The sequence below is a fragment of the Caretta caretta genome, chromosome 20, assembly GCF_965140235.1.
Source record: "Caretta caretta isolate rCarCar2 chromosome 20, rCarCar1.hap1, whole genome shotgun sequence".
NCBI lineage: Eukaryota > Metazoa > Chordata > Testudines > Cheloniidae > Caretta > Caretta caretta.
Window position 1 is genome coordinate 14,416,466 of NC_134225.1, and position 24,203 is coordinate 14,440,668.

Here is a 24,203-nt window from a genome sequence, read left to right on the forward strand (position 1 = left end):
CCCATCGCAGCAAGAGGAATATTTCCAATCCCAGGTGCTTCGGCTGCCTTCCCGGCCTTGATCTCTGCCCCCGGCTGCCCAGGCATCGGCCTTGCCCCCTGCAGTTCTGTTGGCGTTTACCCCCATGAGTAAAAAGCAGCCCGACTATCCTGGCAGAGCTTGGGAGGGCAGCGATCTCCCTGGGCCTGGCGGAGTGGCGCAAGGTTTTACGGTGCCCTATAAACCATAAATCAGGCAAAGCTTTGAAGAGACTGGATTTTATTAGAATAGCCAAGACATGTAATATAAATATATATACACACTATACATGGGCTGCGCGCGTGCGTGTGTGTGTCTCTGTGTGTGCACTGGTTTTTTATTGCTCTGACGTTCGGGGACCTTAGTTGTCTTTGTCGGGGGGAAAAAGACATTAAAAAAGCAACAAAAACCGGCCAGGTATGGGCCTGGGGAGAAGCAGGGAACAGCTGGACACATCAGAATCACCAACCACGGTAAGTTACAAAATAAAGAGCGCCCATAAACCAGTGATCAAAACAGCAGCCTCATCTCCTGCATTCAAAAGGCACAATCACGAACTCTCATCCCACCCAACCGACTAACCGAGAACTCGGGGGCGAGCCGGACGCCTGGCTTCTTTCTCCCTCCTCCACAAGAAGAGCAGGGGGCAAATGAAGACTCACAACAGTATTATATTTAAAAAAACAAATTAAAAACAAAAGGAATTGCAACCGTGAATACAAAAAGCAAGTGCATGAGAATAATCAAAGGTGGGGTATGTACAAGTGGGTGGGGGTGGGTTGAACTGCCCCCCTCCCCCCGAAATCAAGCAAACCAACTGCAAATCAACACTAATTACTGAGCATGCTACAGCGGGTAGCTATAAGACGCAGAGACCCGGCGGAGGGGGACCCTGAATCCTGAGAATTAGAACAGTAATAATGGACGAGTGTTTAAAAAACAAAGTGAAAATAAAACCATTTCAGGGGTAGTGTCAAGGCTCTGCCCTGCCTGCTGCCCCGTCCAGGGGTCATGCCAGGGCTGGTGACCCTCCCCGCGTTGTCTCCCCAGGGGTTCAGTCAGGCTGTGTCCCCCCCTGCAGCTCCCAGAGGTCATGCAAGATCTGTGCCCCCCGCCCCGCTGTCATGTCAGGGCTGGTGCACCCTGCCCCCCTCCCATGCCCCAGGGACCCTGTCAACTGTCAAGTTGGCCAGGTGGGTCTTTGGATCCCTCCTCCTGGTCCGGTCACACTCCACCCCATTACTGCCCCGGCACAGTCACTGCCCAGAAGCTGCGGGGAGTGGCAGATTGCGACAGAGAGCCAGGAGATGCTGCCCCAGGAGATCCTGGTGCAACGGTTGGATGATCCCATGGCAGTCACTCCTGATTTACACCCAGGTGGGGGCTGGGATCCCTGGGGCGCCCCATGGGGCAGCCGAGATTGGGACCAGACCCGGGGCAGGGAGTGGCTCAATTCTAGGCCAAGGGGATGCTGGGGCCAGGAGGCCGCTTGGCAGAGAAAAGCAGCTGGGGAAACCCAGCCCCCAACATGGGCTGGGACAGGACAGATACCCTGGTGTACACACACACAGAGCTCTGGGCACCAGCTCAGGCCCCTTTGCCCCCCCATAACCTGGGCAACCCCCCCCCCCCCACAACCCTTCCCCACTTCCACCCCCGACCTGAGATCACCGGGAAGGGAAGGTTTTCGGTGCATGGGGCTCTGGATCCTGTGGGCCCTCTTGGGCCATTAACCCCGCGTGGGAGGCAGCGGTGGCGAACGAGCTGATGGAAGGCCCGTTGTGCCAATTATTTAAGCAGTTGACATTCTAACAAATCAGCGGAGCGCTTCCAGCATTATCGGCTGGCTCTTGGCATGTGCTGGCGTCCTGCAGGGCCGAGCAGTGGACGGGTGGGTGGGTGGGGGGGGGCTGGGTCTCCTTGCCCTGCAGCCAGGGAAACTGAGTCCCATGGGGGAACAGATCCTTATGACAGCCGCGAAATTCCCTAGCCCAGACATGGAAACCAGTAGCCCAGCCAGAGCCCAAAGGCTAGTTGACTGGGCCCAGGGGAGCGGAGCTCGGGGTCTTTGGGATCCAGGGCGGGGTCCACGAGGGGGGGGGGGGAATCCAGGCCCCTTTTAGCCTGAACTATGGGGCAGCCTAACCCCACTCAGCCCCCTCCCCTGCTCTCCTCTTACTGACCTCCTGCACCTCCCAGAGCTCTGAGGGACCCAGGAAATCTGCCTAACCTCACCTGGCCTCACCTTCTCTGAACTGCTCCTCCATCTCCTGTATCTTCCAAAATCCAGTGCCCAGCAGTTCCCAACACTCCAAGTTTGGAGCCCCAGAGGAAACATTGGGGGAAGGGGGGGGGAAGACAGTGTGCCCCTAGGGCAGCCCGCAGCTCCAACACCCCCCACCCCCAGCGAGCCTTCCCCAGCTCTATGCAGCAGTCTCAGGTACCAGGAGGCAGATGGGAGTTGGGGACACCCCCCGGGGATTCCTATTGCCCTAACACACAGCCAAGGGGTGTGTGTGCCTGCCCCCCCCCGCAACTGATGAGCGCTCAGCATCTGCAGTGGTTGAACCCCATATTGGGGGGTGGGAGCAACTCGCCCTATTTCAGCCTAAGGCAGCAGGGTGGGGGCTGGAGACCTCAGGCCTACAGACCTGCCTGGGAACAGCCACTAGGCGGCGTTATTGCCCAGCTTCCCCCCCCCTTCACTCCCTGCTCTCAGATGCCATGGAGGGCAGGAGGAGGGGGTAAAATCGCCCCCCAGCGTTCGGGGGAGCCCAGGGCACCCTGGTGTGGCTCCTAGGGGGTGAGCCAGCCTGGCAGTGCCTGACAGGAGGGTCCAGGGAGAGGCAGGGAGAGGCGGGGGCCACGGGGGTGTCACTCGAAGGCGAAGGGGTCGTGGGCGCTGAAGAAGAAGTGGCTGTCGACGTGCTCCTCCAGCGCCTCCTTGTCGCACTCCAGGGGGAAGCGCTCCTTGCAGATGGGGCACTCCTTCCACAGGCCGGGGGACGCGGGCAGGTCCAGTGGGGAGGCGCCCATCCCACACGGGCCCGGGTCCGACGGCTGGCGGCCTGTGATGCCGCTGCAAAGGGGCGACAGAGACGGAGGATAGGCACCCCTAGAGCTCGTCGCGCCCCTGAGCGGGGCCCTGGCAGTGCCCCCCGCCACCGGCCCTGCACGGAGCGCACAGCCGGGCCTATTATGGGTTCCCCCCCACACCCGCTATTCCAGTTCTCCCCCCTCCTGATTCCCCCCATCCCCCGGGTCTCTCTTTTTGCTCCTTCCCCATCAGACTCTGCAGAACACGGAGCAGCCCCCCAATTCCCTGCACAGGACCAACCCCCCACCCCCCACAGCGCAGCAGCCCCTCCCCCTTCTCAAAGGGGAGCAGTGGCCCCCTCAACCCAGAATTCCTTTTATTCCTCAGACACCCCCCGTCTCATCGCCTCTGCACACGGCAGCCTGCACCCACCCTGCCCTTCCCTCAATACGTCATCCCACCGCACCCACCCTGCCCTCCCCTGACGCCCCCATCCCATCCCCCCCATCCCATCCCTTCTGCCCTTCCCCCGACACCAACATCCAACCCTGCCTCCCCCCAACACGTCATCCCACTGCACCCACCCCCTGCCCTATCCTGACTCCCCCATCCTGTCCCCCCGCATCCCTTCTGCCCTTCCCCCGACACCAGCATCCAACCCTGCCTCCCCCCAACACGTCATCCCACTGCACCCACCCCTTGCCCTATCCTGACTCCCCCATCCCATCCCCCCGCATCCCTTCTGCCCTTCCCCCGACACCAGCATCCAACCCTGCCTCCCCCCGACACGACATCCCATTGCACCCACCCCCTGCCCTATCCTGACTCCCCCATCCCATCCCCCCGCATCCCTTCTGCCCTTCCCCCAACACCAGCATCCAACCCTGCCTCCCCCCGACACGTCATCCCACTGCACCCACCCTGCCCTATCCTGACGCCCCCATCCTGTCCCCCTGCCGCAGCCACCCTGCCAATCCCCAACACTGGCATCCCACCCCACCCTCCCCCCATACCTCGATCCCATCCCCTCTGTATCCACCTGCCTGCCCCCAACACCCCATCCCACCTCTCTGCACTCAGCACCAACCTGCCCTTCCTGGTCCTGACACCCCCACTGCATCCCATCCCTCCCCCACATGGGTACACAGACCCGCCCTTGCCTTGCAGCTGGGTGATTCTCTCTATTTCACTTGCAAATAGACCCCCCGCCCCGCCCGCCTCTGTCTGCAGGAGAAAGGAATCTAATGATGCTGAAAATTGATTCAGAAATGCCCTGACACGGCTGTACATCTCCCAGCTCCGTGCTTGCCACTTTTATGGCCACTGGCTGTAAAAGTCACCGGCTCCCTGCGCCCACAGGGAAATTTATATATTTTTACTAACTAAGAGGAGGCTTGGAAAGCTGCCCCAATCCCCCGCTTCCCCTACTCCCACCCCACTACTCTGCTCCCCTCCATCCGCCTCCCCATCCCCCCACCCTGCTCCCCTCCATCCTCCTCCCCAGCCCCCCACTGCTCCCCTCCATCCTCCTCCCATCCCCCACCCTGCTCCCCATTCCCCCACTGTGCTCCCCTCCATCCTCTTCTCCATCCTTTCCTTATGGGCAGGGTGAAGGAACAGACCCCTGCTCTGCTGACAGGCCCCAGCCGATATCACCCCTCACCTTGCCATCTCATAGAAGACGCTGCCCAACTCGGGCAGCAGCAGACTGGCCTCTTCCCCTCCGCTCCGCACAGCTGCCATCAGCACAGCCTTCTCGTCCTCCGCCTCCTGCAGTCAGAGCGAGGGTGAGAGCACCGGGGGCCAGAGTCCAGCCCTTGCCCCCCCAGCAGTCGGGTGCCCCTCGTGCACAGGCATAGTGATTGTGCCCCCCCAAGCAGCTGGGCTCCCCGGAAGAACAGTCCTGCTATGTGTCATAGGCCCTACACTGCTGAGGATGGATGGGGATTCTCCTTTACCTCCAGCGGCAGCAGGCTGGGCCCTGGGAGCACAGGGGTCTGAGTTTTATCCCTGTTGCTGCGAGGTCCCCAGCTGTACTGCTAGGGTGTGGGCTACCCCGATGGGTCTCTGTGAGGTTCCTGCCCCCAGGCTGTACGGGGGAATCATGGAGCCAGCAGCCGGGCAACCTCCCTAGCCCCAGCCCAGCTCCCGTTCAGGAGCCCCAGGGAACCCCAAATGCCTGGTGATTAGCTGACTGCCACATCCAGATCTCACCAGCCCAGAAGCCCCAGAGGGTTGGGAGCTGGAGCTTTGGTTTCGGCCTGCGGGGGGGGGGAGCTACTGTGTTGTAACCAGATCCCCCCCAACACTGTTGCTTTCCTAGTGTAGATGGGCCCCAGACCTGGAGGGCTAAGATCAGCCCCTCCTAGGGCTAGTGTTGCGATGGCCCAGATGATGCAGAGTCCCCCATTCAGCTGCTCTCGCTGCCCCTTTGGGGATGGAGGTGGGGGCTCCCCAGCACTGATGCTGTGAGGCTGGCAGGGAGAAGTCCTCACTCCCCATGGGGCTGACCCCAACCCCCCACTTTCCCCAGCGGGAGGTGCTGGAGAGACTCCCTGGCACCCCCCTTTTCTGCCTGGCCATTAATGTTACTGCATGTAAACTGCATGTTCTATCGTGCCAATTATCAGAGGTTTGTCAGTTTTACAGGGGCGGGTCTAAAAAGCCCCTTGCCTGACTCACGGCTGGAGGGACGGGGGAGGAAGAATCTGCCCCGTGAACAAACAGCGACTGCAGTGGGACACGGAGAGATTTCAAATGTGGGCCTGATCCCCAGCCTGGCACAGACACCCCTTCCCCTTGTCCTTAGAGGGGAGGGGGAGAGCTGACCCCAGTCCTGCGTGGGCTCCCTTCAGACAGCAGGGACCAGCTGAGCGGGCCTTTTGCTAGAGGCAGGTCCGGGCAGCTCCAGGGACCTTCCAGCTACTCCTATCAGGGATGTGGTCGAGGGGAATGCAAGAGGGTTTGGGGGGCTGGCAGATAACCCCTCCCCCCGGATGAAGCAGGCTCAGACGCACCCTCAAAGCTGGGCTTTCTGTTGCCCAGGAAGGTGGGGGCCCACCCCATCCACCTCCGGGCTTTAAGGTTCCAGGGATCAGAAGCTTGAAGCCCGTTGGATGAGACAGGGTCCTTTGTGCAGTACCACACTTGGCGGGTCCCTGGGCACAACACTGGCAGATAATCACTGGGCTCGATTCGGGGGCTCGGCATGAGATGCGGCGGGGGCTACTGCTCACAGGAGGGTGAACTGACTGGACTGGGGCAGAGTGGGAGGGGGGCTGCACCGTGTGGGGGTCCCTGCATCAATCTAGGGTGGATGTTCTGCATGGGCCAGGGGGCCACCATTGGCAAGAAAGAAATGGCACCTGATGGTCACAAGAAAGCCAGGACTCCCGGGTTCTGTCCTTAGCTCTGGGAGGGAGTGTGGAAGAGTGGGGTAGCATGAGTAGCTGGCAGCCAGGATGCCAGGGTTCTACTTCCACCCCTGCCTCTGCTTGCTGTGTGACCAAGGGCAAGTCCCTGTGCCTCAGTTTCCCCCTCCACACTGCCCGGTGCTTGGGGGGGTCCTCGCCCCCCGGGGACTCACTGAGTCGGAGCTGTTGTCCTCAGTGGCCTGCTTGATCTGGGTGGTGATGGGGGCCGGCTGGCTGATCACCACCCTGTGCATGGGCTCCCGCAGGCACGGCGGGGTCTTGGTGGCCGATCGGTTGTCGCACAGGCTGTAGGGGCTGAGCTGGGTGTGGATCCTCATGTCCTCGGGGGACTCGTCCTCCGAGTCCGAGAGTGGGGAGTCCAGGGAGCCTGGGGAGGAGGGGAGGCCACAGGGTCACTTGGGCAGCCAGTGCCCCCTGCTGAGCAGAGCATGGTGTGTGGGGCATAGGGGGGACCCCTGCTGGGGGGAGGAGCCTGGAGGGGGGAGCCAGCACCGGGGGGGGGGGGGGGAGTGACAGCTGGCATTGGCACAGGGTTGGTAACTCCGGGGGGCAGCACAAAGCTGGGTGGGGGGAGCAGCACAGGACGATGTCAGGGAGGGAGGGGGGGGGCTGCAGAGTGCACATAGCAGTGAGAGCGGGGCGGGGATGCAGGGGGGATGAACAGGGGTAACAGTGAGGGGGTAACCATCGGAGGTGCAGGGTCCCGGGGTGAGGCAGTGAAGTGGGGGCAGAGCAGGTCAAGGAGCGGAGTGTTACCAGCCCCTCTGGGTTGCCTAGGGGTAATGGGATAGGGTGGGGGGGACAGGATGTAACAGGGCTAAAGGGGTCAGGGATGGGAATAACAGGGTGGGGGGATTATGGGGATGGGGGAACAGGGATGGGGTAATGGGATGAGGTAATGGGGGTGGGGGGATGGGGGAACAAGGATGGGGGGGTAAAGTGGTAGGGGATAGGGTAATGGTGGTGGGGATAATGGGGAGAAGGGTAATGGGGTGGGGGACAGGGGGAACAGAAGTGGGGGGCCTGGGGGTAACAGGGCTAAAGGGGTGAGGGATGGAGGTAACGAGGGGTAATGGGATGGGGAGGTTATGGGGGGGATGAGGATAATGGGGGTGGGAGGATTATGGGGAGAAGGGTAATGGGGTGGGGAGGTAATGGGGTGGGGGATGTGGGTGGGTGGATGGAGTAATGGAGGTGGGGATAAAGGTGGGACTAAAGGGATGAGGTGGGGGTAATGAGGTGGGGTGAGGGGGTTATGGGGGGATGGGGGCAATGGGGGTAACAGGGATGGTGTAGGGAGGTAACAGCGGCGGGAGGATGGGGGTAATGGTGGGATGGGGAGGTAACAGGGGTGGGAGGATGGGCGGGATGGGGGTGGGGGACTAATGGGGGTGGGGTGGATGGGGGTAACAGGGGTGGGGTGGGGAGGTAACGGGTGGGAGGATGGGGGTAGGGGCATGGGGGTAACAGGGGTGGGAGGATGGGGGTGATGGAGATGGGGGTAACAGGGGTGGGGTGGGAAGGTAGTGGGTGGGAGGATTAGGGTAGGAGCACGGGGGTAACGGGGTGGGAGGATGGGGACGGCTGGGGAGGTAACAGGGGTGGGGGGGAGCGGCACAGGGCGATGTCTGGGGACGGGGGGTTACCCACTCAGCGCCGTGGCCGCCGTCTCCTCCTCCTCAGCCACCGTCACCTCGCTCCACTTCTCGTCGGCCACCTTCTCCAGCCGCTCCTCCAGCTTGCGGGCGTACTCCAGCAGCTCCTGGGGAGGGGACAGCCGCCAGGGTCAGGATCGGCCCCACCTGCGCCCCGGGCCCCAGGCCATGGGGAGATTGGGTGGGGACCCCGGAGGGGGCAGGGGCTTTGCCTGCCCCCACCCACTGCCCAGGCTGCAGGATCCCTGCCTGACCCCAGGGCCCCGCCCAGCTCCTCTGCAGGGAAGGCCCTGATGGGGGCAGGGAATGTGGCTCATGTCACCCGCTCCTGATACCCTCCTGGCTCCGGGGTTCAGCCCCCTTTGATCTCTGACCCTGGATGGCACCAACCTGTTTCTCCTCCTGCAGCTGCTCCTTCTCCTTCTCAGCCACCTTCAGGGCCGCACGCAGCTCCTTGAGCTCCCGCTTGCTCTCCGACAGCTGCACCTGGGGAGGGGGGAAGGGGGCACAGGACCGTGAGAACTGCCCCAGGGCAGGGCGAGTGCCAATGGCCAGCCCTGCACCAGCCTCGGGAGGGAACCTCCATACCCCAGGCACCCGATCCCGCAGAACCCATGAGCGCCCCAATCCCTTCTCCTGTGGGGCAGGGCGCCCCCTCGCACCAGTGTGTGGCTTTCGGGGTAGGGCCTCCCCATGCCAGCTCTGATTCCTCCCCATATAGGGCAGGGACCGCCCCCTCCCACACGCCAGGGCCTCCCCATCACAGCTCTGATCCCACCCCCTACAGGGCAGAGACTGGGGCTCCCCTCTGTCCCAGGGACAGTGTCCACCCTGCACTGGCCTTACCAGGCTGGAGTCCCTCTCGTGGGACAGTTCAGATTTCAGCGCCTGCTTCTGGGCTCGCTCCTCCTGCAGGTTCTTCTCCAGCTTCAGCACCTCGGCACTCAGCTTCAGGATCTTGTCCTTCTCTGCCTGCAAACAGCATGGGGGGCGCTCACGGGGGGCCAGCACATCTCCCTAGCTAGGCTTGGATGGAAGGACTACAAATACCCAGTGCAGTGTGAGGGGCGCTGTGCTGCAGGGAGCAGGGTGAGAGGCTCAATAGGGGGCGCCCTCCCCTCGCAGCCAGTGCTGGCCCCAACGCGGTGCTAGGGGGTGCTGCGCTGCAGGAAACGGGGCAGGGGGCTCAGTAGGGGGCACTGTCCTCTCTGATAAGAGGTTTAGGGGGTTCTGGGCTGCAGGGAGCAGGGGGATTAGTACAGGTTATTCTCCCCTCATGCTGTGCTTCAGGGAGCTCAGTAGGGGGCGCTCTCCTCTCAGCCAGTGCCCAACCCAGGGCAGCCCTAGGGGGCGCTGTGCTGAGACATAAACCAAGTTCTGAGCATTGTGTGGGTCACGACAGGGGGGCTTTTCCCAAGGCCTGGACATGCTCGCCCCAGCTCCCTGTCCACCGGTCACTGAGACAAGCCCAGCTAGGGGATGCACTTTCATTTCCCATCCTAATCCTGCTGCACTGGCAGTACCCCATCCCAGGGGTGGCTGCACCCCAGCAGTGGCTGCACCCATTCAAGTGAGAGGCCCAGCGGGGTGGGGGTTGGCACCTCTATGCTCTGCAGCAGGTTGCTCTTCTCCTTCCACCACTGGCCTTTCCCCTCCTTCCATTTCAGGGTCATGTCCGCCAGCTTGATGTTGGTCTCGGCTGACTCCAGCCGGCTCTTGTGCAGGTCCGAGATGGTCCGGTCCCGGATGGAGGATGCGCTGGCCAACTCCTCCCCCAGCAGCACCACTTTCTGCTGGCTGGCGGCAAGGAGGTCCTGGGTGGAGCGGAGCTGCTCACACAGCGCTTCCAGCTGGGCCTGGCAGGGCAGGGAAAGGCAATGTGGGGGGATCGGAAATAATGAGTGGGATGGAAGAGGCCAGCTGGGTTCTGCCCCTGCATCCCACTCCCATACACAGCGACAAGGGAGCAGTTGAGGGCATTTAAAAGACTGTTAAAATTCTTTGCCGTTAGCATGCGGAACTCCCTGCTACAGGATGTTATCAAGGCAAACTGCTCAATTAGGTGCAGGGTAGCTCTGAGGTCTATGCACCAAAGACAAGCCGGAAATAGCTGGCCTTCCTCTAAGCCAGGGTTCGAATCCCATTAGGGCTAATGCAGGCTTTCTGAGGAGCCTGGAGACTCCCCTCCTGGCAGAGATCTTCAAAATCCTGCTCCAGGAGGGTGCCAAAGATCCTGCGGCACTTTTCACGTGAGCAGGGTTTGGGCTGCTGCCTTCTTGGTAAAACTCTATCCTGTTACTACTCTCCATGCCCCAGAAGTGGCTGCATTTCAGGAGTCAGTGGGAAAAGAACCCAGGAGTCCTGGCTCCCTGTCCTCACCCCTAAAACACACACAGGCACCCACAGCCGGGAAAGAGAACCCAGGAGTCCTGGCTCCCATCCCCCTGCTCTTGCAGTGACACCGTTCTAATCCCCTCTTTTCCAGGGGAAGGGCTGGTGAATGCACACACCCAAGCAGAGGGAGGGGGGAGCGGAGGCTGCCCCCTGGCACCAAGGGGGGCCCCCCACCCTGGGCACTCACCGTCCTCTGCTGTGCGGCTGCCAGCTTCTGCTGCAGCTTGCTGATGTCCTCCTGCAGCACCAGGGCCTGCGACACCTTCTCGCCGTGCCGGGTCTTGGCCAGCAGCAGGTCGCAGGCCAGGTTCCGGCTCTCCTGCTCCGAGGCCTGCAGCTTGACCTGGGGGGTTGGGGTGGGGGACACCTGATCCTCACGTGCCAGCCCAGAGAATCCTGAGAGGGGGTGGGACCCACCTCCCTTCCCTCTGGGTGTCCCCTGGGGATGGGGGAACCCTGCCGCTCTACGCATGTATGGAGAGAGACCCCCCCACTCCTGTGTGTGTCTGAGGGGGAGGGGAGGAACCCCCGCTCCTCTGCTCACCCCAGCTAGCTCCACCACCAGCAAGTCACCCCTACAAGCCCTGCCCCGGGTCCCCCCATTGTGGGGCGCCGCAGTGCTCACCTGGTAATGCTCCTTCTCGGCGTTCTCCTCCTTGAGCTGGTGGTGGATTTGCTCCTGCTCCCGCACCAGGGACTTCACCGTGTCCTTCATCCTGGGCGGGGCGGGGGGGGGGGGAGGGAGAGATGGAGACAGGCAGGGTGAGCCCCGGCTCGGCTTGGGGCACTGCCGGCTACAGAGGTGGGGGGGCGGGTGAGGCACAGCGAGGGGGCCGGGCAGACCCATTGCTGCCGGGTCAGAACCCCAGGGGGAGGCTGTGTCCTGCAGCCCCGCTGACGGGTCCCCTTTAGTCAGCACGGCCTGGGAATACGGGGCACTGCAACCCCACTCCCACCCCAGAGGCTGCACCCCGACGGCACATCAGAGTCCACGCCGCTTCGGGGGGAGGGAAGAAAGGAGGGAGCACCCATACTGAGCCCCCACCCTACTCCCTGGAGCACAGGACATCACCCCCTAGGGCATCAGCCTATTCTCACTCAGGGCAAGAGCACCCTCCCCGCCCCCCCCCCCCCCCCCAAACAGCGGGCCTCTTCAGCTTCCCGCAAGACCCTGGGTTTGGCCTCAGCGGTCACCCATCCAAGCACTGACCAGGTTCAACCCTGCTTAGCGACTGGACGAGATCAGGGGAGGAGGTGGGGCCGGGGCAGGGATTTGGGGAAGGAGTTGGAATAGGGGCAGGGAGGGGGCAGAGTTAGGGCGGGGCAAGGGAGGGGTGGGAGAGGGCAGGGCAGGGGCGGGGCCTCGTGGAACGGGTGGAGTGGGGGCGGGGCCAGGGGAAAAGGGGGGTTGAGCACCCACTGGCGGGAGCAGAAGTTGGCACCTAGGCTGCCTCCCTGCCTGCCAGTCCACAGCACTGACCCTAACTCCCCTCCGCATGCCTGCTGACCCCCGCCCACTGCTGCTCACCTGTCCAATTCCACCTCCTTCTGCAGCACCTTCTCGCTCAGGGCCTGAACGTCCTCCTCCAGCTCCTGGATGCGGGCCAGCTGTCCCGCCTGCTGCCGGCTCAGTGCATCCCGCTCCTCCATCACGGCTGCATGGGAGCTCGAGAGATCCTGGGAGAGGAGCCGCCGGGCGGGGCAGGGAGGGGAGGGGTGAGCGGGATCAGGGATACAGGATCAGCACAGAATCTGGGTGCTCTGGCAAGGAGCAGGGAAGCCCAGGGACCCCCCCCCTCAAGCTGGAGAGCTCCTTTGGAATTTGGGGCTAAGCCTGTGGGTAGCAGGGTGGGGGGAATGCAAGGAGGAATATGGGGTCCCCTCCTAGGTGGGCATCTCCCGGGAGTAGCCCAGCCCAGTGGCCTGAACACAAGAGCCAGGAGACCTCATTCACCCACGTGCGTGCCTCAGTTTACCCCCAGTGTGATGGGCGACGGGAAGCAGGCGGTGGGGGACTCAACCCAGTGGCTGTTGCCTGATAGGGCTCGGTGCCCGCAGGGGGCACCCCACACACCTTGTACTGCTCGGCCAGCTTGGTGTGCTCATCCCGCATGGTGCCCAGAGCCCCCTCCAGCTGCTCAATCCGGGCCTGCAGCTCCTTCACCTCCTCCTCCAGCTGGAGTTTCTCTCGCAGCAGCCTGCTGTGCTCCTGCTGGCTCTCCTCCAGCTGGTTCTGGGGGGGAATGGGACCCACAGGGACCGGCGTTTTAGTACGGACAGAGGGGGCAGGCACTACACTCACCCCAGGCCCCCAGAACATGGCAGGACGCAAAGGCAGGCAAGGGGTTAACTCAGGTAGGCAGAGCAAGGGACTGGCAGTGGGGCTCTTATCACAGTCGGGAGGTCGTTCTGAAGGGGCAGAGCTGATGGAGGGCGGGGCCAGGGCTAAGCTCTGCCCCATTTCCCAATGCAGTTGTTACTGCCTGCCCCGCAGGGAGAAAAGCCTGGCAGGAGGAGAGGGTTTTGAGTTGACCAGGACATGTCCAGGTGCCCTCCTGGGCAGAGCAACAGCTGATCCCTCCCATTGCCCTCCACCTTGTTCACTGGGTGAGCTCACAGCCTAACCAGGCCCAGGGGAAACTGAGGCACAAACCTGGGAAGTGACTTGCCCAAGACCACTGGCAGAGCTGGAACCAGAACCCAGGTCTCCGGGCATCCAATCTGGTGCTCTACCCACCAGGCAATACTGACCCCTCATTACCTGCAGCAGGGTGGCCTTGGGCACCACCAGCAACATGTCCATGTTGCCCTCGTCATCCTCCTCCAGTGTGACGAGCTCGTCCATGGGCCGGGGCTCGCTGAACTGGAAGGGGCTGCTCTGGCCGCGCACCTCGCCACGGCGGTCCACATAGCGGAACTGGTACTGCTGGGCCCCCGGCTTGGGCAGGTAGCTGGCTACAGCAGGACAAAGACGGCCCAGCATCAGATGCTTCTGCCCCACCGCTGTTAGGGCCTTGCCCGGAGGCTGACTGCCTCTGGGTTGGGGCTCGGATGCCCCATAGTCTGGGGCTAGGTCTGGTCCCTGGCTCTCCCCTGACACGTCTTGCCCACAGCAACTGCCCCGCACTCCTGAGTCCTGGCACCAGTGTGGTCGGTGCCATGGCAGAGCGGCTGGCGAGTGCCTTGTCAGCAGACCACATTGGTCACAGAGGTGCTGCTCCCCAGCCAGTCCACCGCCCCCTGGCCTTGAGCCTAGTCTGTATGGCCTGCTCTGGCCTGGCCTCTCTCAGCTCACTCCGGCTTGGCCTCTCTGACAACCAGCGGGTACTGCCAAAGGTCGACGGTGGCCTGGATGCCCGTTCCATCAGGGGCTGCTCGGAGACCTGCTATCCCATTCCAGTCCTGGCCCCGCTCCTTCCCCCTGGCTGCCTCCTGCACCCCTTCCTAGGATCCTCTCTGCTTTACCCCCATCCCTCCCCTCCCCTCCCAATGCCCCCTGTAGTCACTGCACCATACGCCCAGGCAGGGGGGCTTCAGTGAGCATTTGGCTTTGCAGCATGCCTGGAGGCCGGACGCCACGCTAGTTGGGCCCATGGGCCCGATCTGGTGGGGATACGGGGCTGGATCTGCCCGTGGGTCTGACCCAGCAATGCAAGGTGATATTGGGCTAGATGGGCCTGCTGGCACGACCATGTCTATCAGGGAGGCCGGAATACCGGGCTAGATGGGCCCTTGGTCCGACAAGCCACGGCAAACCCTCCGTAACCCAAACCTTCTCCCAGGGCTGCCACCCCTTCTGGCCATTGCTCTGGCTGCTCACTGACTGACCCCCCCGTCCGATCTCACCCTCCCGCCACCCCCACGCACGTGATCTCCGTACCCCTGCTCCCCAGGAGCTCGCCTCCCTACCATGGAACTGGACGCTGGAATGGACGGGCGCCCCCTCCGCGCCTCCGTCAGGCACCACGCACCACACGAAGGTGTAGTAATCCCGCACGGATGAGGCCTCCACCTGGACAGACAGACGCAGGCAAGAAGGTGTCTGAGGAACCCCTGGCATTAGCTAAGCGTTTCTCTAGCGCTCATCAAATGCCAGTGTCACTGTCCTCATTGCGGGGGACTGGGAGGGACTATCACAGCAATGGGTGTCTATGCTGCCCACTAAGCCTGGGCTCTGACCCAGGTTTGAGCCCAAGCCCCGCTTCCGTCCACACACAGATCTGGCTGACTTGGGGCAGCAAGCACTCAGGACCCGGGTCTTACAGCCCTGCTGGGGGTGGGGGTGGGTCACAGCCAAGGCGTGTCATTTTGCAGTCTGCATGCAGCTCAAGCGGCAGACCCAAGTCGAAGGTCTGCACGGCGCAGCATGGGCGTGCTAGCTTGGCTGCGACACCCAGGTCTGGCAATTGTAAGCCCAGGTTTACCATGCAGCGTGGATGCTTAGGTGCGGGCTTGGAACTGCTGAAACCTCAAGCCTGGGTCTGCCTAGCTGTTACACAGCACAGGAGGGCAGTATCATTCCCCTGCCCGCCCCTATTTTACAGATGGGGAAACTGAGGTACATGAAGGGGAAGTGACTTGCCAAGGCTGGCCACCAGGAATAGAAGCCTGGTCTCATGAGTCCCAGGCCAGCGCTCTAGCCATTAGGCCACACTATCTCGTTTTGCTTTTGCATGCAGGGAAAAGCAGGAGGCTTGGTCGACTTGTGGGTGAATTTCAAGGTGGCCTGCAGAAGTGGGCCTCTCCTTTCATGAGCACGCTGCAGGCTCAGCACAATGGAACAGCAGAGAATGCAATAGGAGGGGAAGCCTGTACCCCAGGTGATGAGGAGGCCACCCACGCACCCTGTGCCTCCCCATCTCAGCCTGATTCACTGCCTGATCAGAACACTTGCTGCATGGCCCCCCCCCCATGGGGACAGCTACAGGGGAGATCCCAGCTAAGGCATCCAGCTCCCACCCGCCTCTTTCTTCCCAGTACCTTGAATATCCCGATCCAGTCGCGGGCCGACGGCTTCATGCTGGGGGGCAGAGTGTAGTGGCACTCGACCTTGGTGTTGGGCACGTAAGTGCGGGCCACATTGAGGAAGGCCATAGTAGGGTGGGCCTGTGCCTGCGACTTGCTGGGAGACACCTCCTCCATCCTCTTCATCGGGGTGGAAGGTGAAGAAGGACAGTGTGACAGTCTGTAACCCAATGTTCACCCTTTCTACAAGACTATGATAAATTTTGTATATAGTATGCCTTGTGAGGTATCATTCAAAAACTCATAATATGCTTACCATTATTGTCCTGGTAAAAGGTGTGTGACAACATTGTATGTAAAGTTATTCAATTCTACTTATGACATTGCAGAGACATGTTCCAAGTTTAGAAAGGCAGCCACAAACCAGTTCCACAGAGACACCAGGCAAACTGATCCCTCAGCTAGGTGTCAACAAAATCAAATGGACCATCACCTGGGTAAGTGGCCATTCTTTGGCAGGCAAAAGGGTGAGAGTGAGAAATCTACATTTTGGCAAAGAAAGTGCTGGAGGTTCCCATCTCCTGCTGTCTCCTGAACCTCAGCTGGAGATGATTCTCAAAGAAAAACAGAACTGTAAGAAAAGGGAAGAAACTCCCCTAAAGATCTCTCCTTTCTTCTCTACTCACGGCATTGACAACACTTGAAGGACAAAGGAAGGGATCCAGGCAGAAAGGAATTCAGCCAGTGAGGCTGCTAGAAGATATAGTGAGAAAGACTTTTGCTTTGAAATCACTTAGCTTGTTAAGTTAGATGTTAGTTGCGTTGTACCTTTAATTTCTTTGTAACCAATTCTGACTTTTATGCCTCATTACTTGTAATCACTTAAAATCTATCCTTCTGTAGTTAATAAACTTGTTTTATTGTTTTATCTAGACCAGGGTGTTTGGACTGAAGTATTTGGGAAACTCCATTTGAGATACCAGGGTTTGTGCATACCATTTTCTATTAATAAAATGATGGACTTTATATGAGTTTGTGGTGTCCAGGAGAGAGCTGGGCAGTACCAGATGCACATTTCTGGGGGAAAGTCTGGGACTGGGAGTTTCAGTGTAATTCAGGAGTGGTTGGCTGTAACACTCTTGCAGTGTAGCTGTGAGTGAGTTACATGTGTGTGAGCAGACCAGGAGTGGTTGCTCTCACAGCGAAGCCGTGTAAAAGGCACCCCAGACTGGAGAATTGAGGGGACACAGTTGCTCAACAGTCCAGATTGTACCCCGGGAATGTCACAGGTGGGAGGGAAAAAAGTGATGGGAAAGGGGCAGGATGGGAAAATCCCACCCTGGACCAGCCTGGGATGCCCTGAAAGTCATTGCTTCCCTACATGCCATGGGTACATCCACGGAACTCATTACTGTGGGCACCTCATGGGCATGGATGCATTTAGCTTCCCAGCCCGCAGGAAGCAGGGCAGTGCCACTGTCTCTATTTTACAGAGCTTCCTGGGCACACAGGGAGTCCATTTCAGAGTGGGGAATTGAACCCAGGAGTCCTGGCACTCAGGCACCTTTGGAGCTGGACCCCCAAGACCACACATATTTCAGACAGAAAGGGACCTTTGTCTAGTCTTTTTAACTCTGGTTAGTGGCAAGGGCACTAAACTGGGACTCAGGGCACTTGAGTTCTGTTCCCAGCTCTGCCTCTGACCTGCTGTGTGACCCTGGGCAACTCACTCCTTTGCTCTGTGCCTCAGTTTCTCCTCTCACCCTGTGAAATCTTTGGCACAGGGATGGTGGCTTGCACCTAGACTCGTAACCTTGGCTGGGGTCTACCTAGGAATTAACACAAATCCATTGACAAAAACAAATCAGGTTGCCCCGTGGTGCCCCGTGCCCATCCAGCAAAACGCAGACCTATGACAGCCAGGAAACTTAGAGTAAAGGTGCACACCAATGTAACCTTAATCCTGCCCTTTCTGAGCGATGACCCAGGGTGCCCAAAAGACACGTACTTGCACTCTGCCTTTGCAGCTTGTGCCCATGCCCAGGGAAGAAGCACACGCCAGCTGCAGCACAGAGTCCAATGCAGTCTCTTTACCAAGGTGAAACTTGTGTCCAGGTGAGCTGGACTGAATGGGTGCTGCCTATGCCCACCCTATGCCTGGACACGGTGCCTCCACCAGAAAACCAACCCCACACCCACTGTATTTTACAACCTTTCACCATCCCACATAGGATCCCCTCAAACACAACACTGTCGCTCACCCATCAGGACACGCCCACCCTACCCTTGTACCCCACCTCACTGCTGACGCCCCCCATGGCAAGAAGACCCCCGTGCCCTTCTGCTGACACATGCTTCCCAGCTCAGCACTGGAATGAGACAAACGGCATCTCTCAGGATGCATATGTACCGTTTTCCTTTCCTCACACACGTGGGGCGAGGCGTGGGCAGAGCTGCTCAGAATCTCTGCAGGGCAGGGCACCCCCATATTACCCCCTCATCACAATCACAGCTCTGCCCAGCTTCTCCAGCTAATCCCTCCACCGTTCCATATAGCGCCACCTAACAACAGCGAGCACAGCTGGAGCGCACACAGATAATTCCTACTGGCTACCACCAGCTCCAGAGGGGCAGAGTTAAGGCTGTGTTGGGGCGTCCCTTCACCCTGCCTTTTCTGGTTGTCCAACGTTTGAGTCCTGCTGGATGGGCAAGAGACCCAACAGGCAACTTCAGCTCTGTGTTAACCAAGTTTTTTGTCCATGAATTTCCTAGTTTTCCAACCAGAAAGAGAAACATTTTTTGTAGGAGTCAGGGGTCAGGCAGGTCGTTATAGCTGTCCCCTAAGTTTGTAGCCAGCGTGTTGCTGGCTAGCAAGCAGGCTATGTGATCCTACGAGCTCCTGTCCCTTTTGGCACAGAACCACAGGTCATGCTGTGAAATGTCTGGAAGGTGGTGCTGCTAACAGGGCAGTGAGGAAATCTCATCCCTGGCCAAAAATCTGACTATTTTATTCCGTGGTGGTTTAGTTTCAGTAGCTTTACACAGTGCTGTCTCTCTCCTTCTCCACCCCCATTTCTCACATTAGGTAGCACCCCCACCCCCATTTCCAGCTTCCCCTCCCTGTCCTGCCCCATAAAGTCATTCAGGACCATTCCTTGGCATGTGAGAAGCCATGAGCACGTAAGAAATTTGTTCTACGTGTATCAGAAGCAGCTGCTTATGGGAGGGCCACACATTTCTCAGTTACAGAGGCTGCGCTGGTCCCCAAACTGCCCCCTCCAGGCACTCCCTGCTCTGGCGAGGCCCCTGGCTCGCCAAGCCTCCAAGCTGGCCCCCTGGCCAGCACCACGCAGGGGTGCTGTCACCTTAACTTTGAATTGTCTGATTTTCAGAGATTTCAATGTGTGGTGTAGTCAGGGCCCCTCCAGAACCCGGTTTACATCTGTTGGGAGAAGGGCTCAGACCCCTTAGAATAACAGGGCCCCCAAGATCCCAGCACACACACATGGAGGGGGGAAGGGCAGGGAAAGGGGCTTGGTCTCCTCACTCCAGAGAGACAGGGCTTAGTGGATCCCAGCACACACATGGGGGCAGGGGAGGGGCTGAGATCCCTTAGAACAGCTGGGCCCTCAAGAACCTAGCACACACAGGGGCAGAAAGAGGGACTCAGACCCTCTCGGAGGAGCAGGCTGACACCTCCCTCCCAAGATCCTCATACACACATAGGGGGGAGAAGGTGGGGCTCACATGCTCCCACATCCCTAGTCACCCCATTTACCCTACTGCTCCCCCACGTCTCCCCTCCCCATGTCCCACCCCTCCCCGGAGCCCCCAACCCCTCTCCGCTCCCTGCCACCCATCCCCATTACTCCCATGATTCCCCTTCCCCAGCACTCTCCCAACCCCTGGCCTGGCGCAGCAAGCATTCCCGTGTCATTCCTTTTCCTTTCAAAAAGAGTTTGCGCCCTTCTCAGTTCCCTGCTGTCCTGGGATTACAGTTCCCAGCTGTAACAGAAACCCTTCAATCGAGGCAGACAGTCGCACTTGGCCTGTAATTTGTCCTCAGAGATCTGCCACGGGTAGCTTTCAAAAGCTCAGGGTCACAGCCCATCCCCTCAACCCACCATGTCAAGTGCAATCACTATGGCTAGAAATCGTCTTTCTGCGCACGTGCTTTGCAAGTTCTTCGGCACACAAGTGTTTCGCAACCCCTAATGCAGACAGCCTAACTCTGCCTTTAATAGTGCTTTCAAAATTGCCTCCCCCAAGGAGCAGTGGGGACCACACATGAGCTGAGTTAACTGTCGGGTGACTGAGCTCAGCTGGGGACAATCGAAGACACAGTCTGAGCCTCAGGTGTGTGCCCCTCCCACCCCCACCACGTTGGTAGAATCTGTTGCCTTGATGAAATACTGGGTTTTTCAGGTGGCTGTATTTTGGATTTGGATCATTTACCCGACCCTGCATCCCCAGGGGGCATGTCACATTTCAAGAGAATCCAAGAGAGCATTTGACTTAGAACAGTCAACCTTTAAACAAAGGGGTTCTCAACTTTAATCGCAGGAGCTAGCTCTTCTATTGTGCCTTTCACCCATGGATCTCGAAGCTCTTTACAAAGGAGGTCAGCATCATTCTCTTCATTTCACAGCTGGGGAAACTGAGGCACAGAGCAGGGACGGGACTTGCCCAGGTCACCTAGTTGGCCAGGTCTCCAAGTCCCCGTCCAGTGCTCTAGCCAGTATGCCCCAGAAAATGCAGCCCTATGGAACCGGGTGAAGTTGGCCACTACACTGGGGGGAGCAGATGCGTCTACTGCCCTGGGCACGGATACTGTGGCACAAGGGGAACCGCATTGGTTTTAAGGAACACTGCTGCGAGGTGAGAGGACAAACACGACCCCACTCCCCTGGCCCCGCCCTGGCCTACCAGGAGTATCTGGGTCTCATCCTGCCTCTCCAGCATCAGATCCCAAAGTGCTTTACAAGTGGCGTATACTAGGATCACTCTGATTGCTGCCCTGGGGCGGAGTCCACACCAGTGCAATAGAGGACAGGAAGTGGAGTCTCCAGTGTTACCAACTCTCATGATTTTGTCATGAGCCTCAGGATAATGATTGTTTTCCTTAAAGCCCCAGCTCCTGGAGTCAAGGGGATACGTGATGATTTCAGCCTTTCTTAAAGAAAAAGTACGTTTCCAGCCCCCGTGGCAGTGGAGAAAGCTTCCAAATGTGACCCCGGTGCACCGCAAAGGCTCAACAAGCAGAAGGCCAATAAGAAGAACCCAAACGCTAATATTTTTACATAACCTCAGGATTTTTGGTGAGCCTGACTCATGATGTTTGAACATTTGGGGCTGGCGAAACTGAGTCTCACACCCAGCCGGGGAAACACACGGAGGGGGATGCACGGATGCACGGATGCACGGTGAAAGCCCCGGCTCTTGTGAAAGCGGTCGCAGGATGCTTAGCAACAGCAAAAGAGCCAGGCCCTTGATTTTACATCTCAGCTGGAAAGTGGTGGCTCCAGCACCTGGCTGGGGCATCGGTTCAGGACAGCTTAGAGCACTCTGGGGTCTTTGTATTCTGTTTATACAGCACCTAGCGCAACAGGCGCTGGGTCCATGACTGGGCCTCCGAAGTCCTACCACGATACAGAAATAATAACAGCACCCCTTGCTTTATCGCTAGAGTCATTTCCCTCAGAAGCCTAGGTTTTTCTGGAAAGTCTCCCCTCCAAGCAGTGTACAGGCCCATTCCTGCTTAGCTTACAAAATGCAGCAGGGACAGAACACCACATCAGGGCTGTAAGCTAGGCACAGGCAGAGAGACATCTGGTCCTGTCTACACAGCAGCTGCAATTAACTCAGCAGCTAGATTGTCTTGTCAGCACTATGGCCAAGGTGAGGTTGCATCTACACAACAAGTTAACAATGTGGGTAACAGCCAAGAGACTCGTACACAGCACTGATGGGGCTCTAAACATCTTCAGAGGGGTTCACTGCAAAGGGGGTGACCCCAATTTCCTCTCTGGCCCAGCCAAAATCCTCCCTCGATGATCCCATGTGACAGAGGCGCCCTGTAACTTGGTGCCTTCCCTGCCATCATTAGACTCTCCGCACACTGGCGCCCGTGTGCATCGATCCTGCGTGGCGAGTGTCCCAGTACATCTGAATGAGATCCCCAAAGAGCGCCTGCACCAATTAAAATCCCTGGTGCAGTGATGCCTGGGTGGAAGATATGCTGGGAGGGAGCATGGCCTAGTGGATACAGGACAGGATTAGCATTCCGGGGATCTGGACTCCAGTGCCAGCTCACACCCTGCTCTGCTGGGTGACCTTGTGTTAGTCACTGCCTCTCCGTGCCTCAGTTTCCCCATCTGTAAAATGGGGATAATGAAACTGGCCTCCTTTGTAAGCACTGTAAGACCCACCGATGATAAGAGCTAGGTATTAACATTAGCTCCTTTATAGAGTCCTGCTATTACTAACTTCCTCTGATATAAAATGAAACTCTGAGCATCTTAAGGTTAGCAGGGTGGCGGCTGTGGCTAGAGAGTGGAATTAAGGCAGGACACCTGGCTTCTACTCCTAGCTCTGCTATGTGACCTGGGGCAAGTCACTTCCCCACCGCGTGCCTCCATTTCCACTCCCACCCTTTGCCTATGGAGACTCTGAGCGATTTGGGGCAGGGACTGCCTCTCTGTGGCCACAACAGGGCCCTGATTTCACTTGGGGCCTCTTGGCCTTGCTCTCCTGGGAATCCTGCACAATCACTGCTCAAAAGCGCTCATGGCCTGGGCGAGACACCTCATGATCAGCCCCACAAGCCCAGACAGCGCACGGCTGGCGTGGGACCTCCTGGGCATCATCCAGCCAAGTGCCTGAAGCTACAGTACATTCCTTTCCCCTCCCAGGAGTCTGCTTCTCCAGCTGTGCCACGCCAGCCAAGGAGCAGCCATGTGCAAAACAAATCCCAGCAGCTGCCTGCCAGCCATCCTCTCCGCTCACCTGGCTGCTAGGAACAGGGGGAGGATTCCTTGATGCTTGCACAAGGCAAGCAGCGTGCACCAGCCTTGTGCAAGGCCGGGTCCAAGGAGAGACAAGGAAAAACCACCTCCCAGCTTGGCAAGAGAAGAAAAGACCTGGGTCCCCCACGGGTTTCGGGGAAACTCTTCCCCCTCCCCGCCCCTGCCCTTCTTGCTCAGAATAAAAGGCTTTAAAAAAAATCAAACGGCTCCAAACCAAAGCGATAAAGGAAACTCGTGTTCGGAAACCCAAAGCCACAGGCGTGCTGGGGAAGGAAACTGCACAGGGGGGAACTTGCGCAGGGGGGTGGCTGCGGGGGGATGAAGATCGCCCTGATGCACCAGCCCCAGGTGAAAATACAGACATGGGAGAGATTTTTTGCTCTTTAATACCATAGGGGTGGCTAATCTCTGGGTTGCCAGGGGCATCCAGGGGGCTCAGCTCCAACCAGGCAAACATCTCAGCCCGGTAGGTCCCAGCAGCCAGGGGAGATGGGGGTAAAGCAGTGGAAGGGGGCTTAAGCTGGGGGGGGGGAGGGGCTGTCAGCTGTGGTGGGAGGGGGGGCGAGTTTCCACCTCCTGGGCTGTCCCCTTACAGAGGCTGCCTTCCCTGCAGCAGGGAGCCCAGCCGCCCAAGGCCTCGAACACAGGCCAGGCGAGCCTGAGATCAGTGGGCTGCCGGATTCCAGGGCACAGCCCTCGCGGGGGGGGGGGGGGGGAAGGGGAGCACTGCGGGGGGAGCACGCATTGTCCCCAGCGAGCCCCTGGCACGAGGCTGCACGGTGCAGAAAGGGAACTGCCCCTCTCCAAAAGCCCAGACCCACCCCCTCCCCCAGGCAGCAGCAGAGGAAGGAGTGGGGGAGCCGGGGCCTGAGAGGGGGAGAAAAGCAGAGGCGCCCCATTAGATAAAGAAGGTCTCTTACCCTACAGAGCAATCAGCTGTTCCACTAACCTTTTACCAACAACAAAAACACCACTCAGCCCAGCAGGGGGCGGGGGGCAGGGGCGGCCCGGAGGATGCTGGGAGTTGTAGTTCCCTCTGGCCACCTGGAGCTAGGGTGGGGTAGGAGGGGAGACTGCAGCTCCCAGAGAGCCCTGGGGGGGAGGGAGCCCGGGAGCCTCCTAGCCAGGGAATCTGGGGAGTGTAGTTTGCCCAGCTGGGAAGTCCAGGCAGAGAATGGGCAAGGGGACTTCAACTCCCAGGGTGCAACGGGCTCCCAGGGGCCATGGAGGCATTGGGTATTATTCAGGGAGGAGTAAGGTTTCAAGTTGTTCAGGGCAGAGCCATACCCAGCTGGGAGCTCCAGCGGCCTCTTGTCCAGTGGGGATGGGCCTGGCTGCTCTTCTGCAGGTTATAACCTGACCCCCTGTCCCTGGGCTAGTGTGATGCAACAGCAAACAAAAGCTGCACACACACACAATGCAAAACAAACTGAGCACACACAATGTACCCGCAAACGAAGTGCACCCACCTTTTAAAGCTAAGCAAAATGCACACCCATTGCAACACCACCCAAAAGCTGCAGGCGCCATGCAACACAAAGTCAACACACAAAATGCAACACCAAACAACAGCTGTGCAGACAATGCAACGCCAAATGAAATGTGCACACACATTGCAACACCAAACAAAAGCCGCACACATAATGCAACAAACACGGAGCCCACAAAATGCAAT

General features: G+C 59.2%; 1 protein-coding gene across 4 annotated transcripts; it reads right to left on the bottom strand.

Annotated features, from left to right (window-relative positions):
- Window positions 1-1,660: 1,660 nt before the first annotated feature.
- Window positions 1,661-23,550, bottom strand: CALCOCO1 (calcium binding and coiled-coil domain 1). 4 transcript variants are annotated; one of them, XM_048831638.2, is made up of 15 exons: window positions 23,449-23,550; window positions 15,519-15,683; window positions 14,448-14,550; window positions 13,300-13,493; window positions 12,613-12,771; window positions 12,067-12,215; window positions 11,164-11,254; window positions 10,726-10,881; window positions 9,746-10,000; window positions 8,991-9,116; window positions 8,535-8,630; window positions 8,140-8,251; window positions 6,642-6,856; window positions 4,719-4,825; window positions 1,661-3,097 (listed from the first exon to the last, which is right to left on the bottom strand). In XM_048831638.2, exons 2-15 carry the CDS (start codon window positions 15,678-15,680, stop codon window positions 2,893-2,895), a joined length of 2,130 nt encoding a protein of 709 aa, XP_048687595.1. In that variant the 5' UTR covers window positions 15,681-15,683; window positions 23,449-23,550; the 3' UTR covers window positions 1,661-2,892. The 4 variants fall into 4 exon arrangements, with proteins under 4 accessions (XP_048687595.1, XP_048687594.1, XP_048687597.1 ...); XM_048831637.2 differs by lacking the exon at window positions 23,449-23,550 and having other exon boundaries at window positions 15,519-15,702; XM_048831640.2 differs by lacking the exons at window positions 12,613-12,771; window positions 23,449-23,550 and having other exon boundaries at window positions 15,519-15,702.
- Window positions 23,551-24,203: the final 653 nt, after the last annotated feature.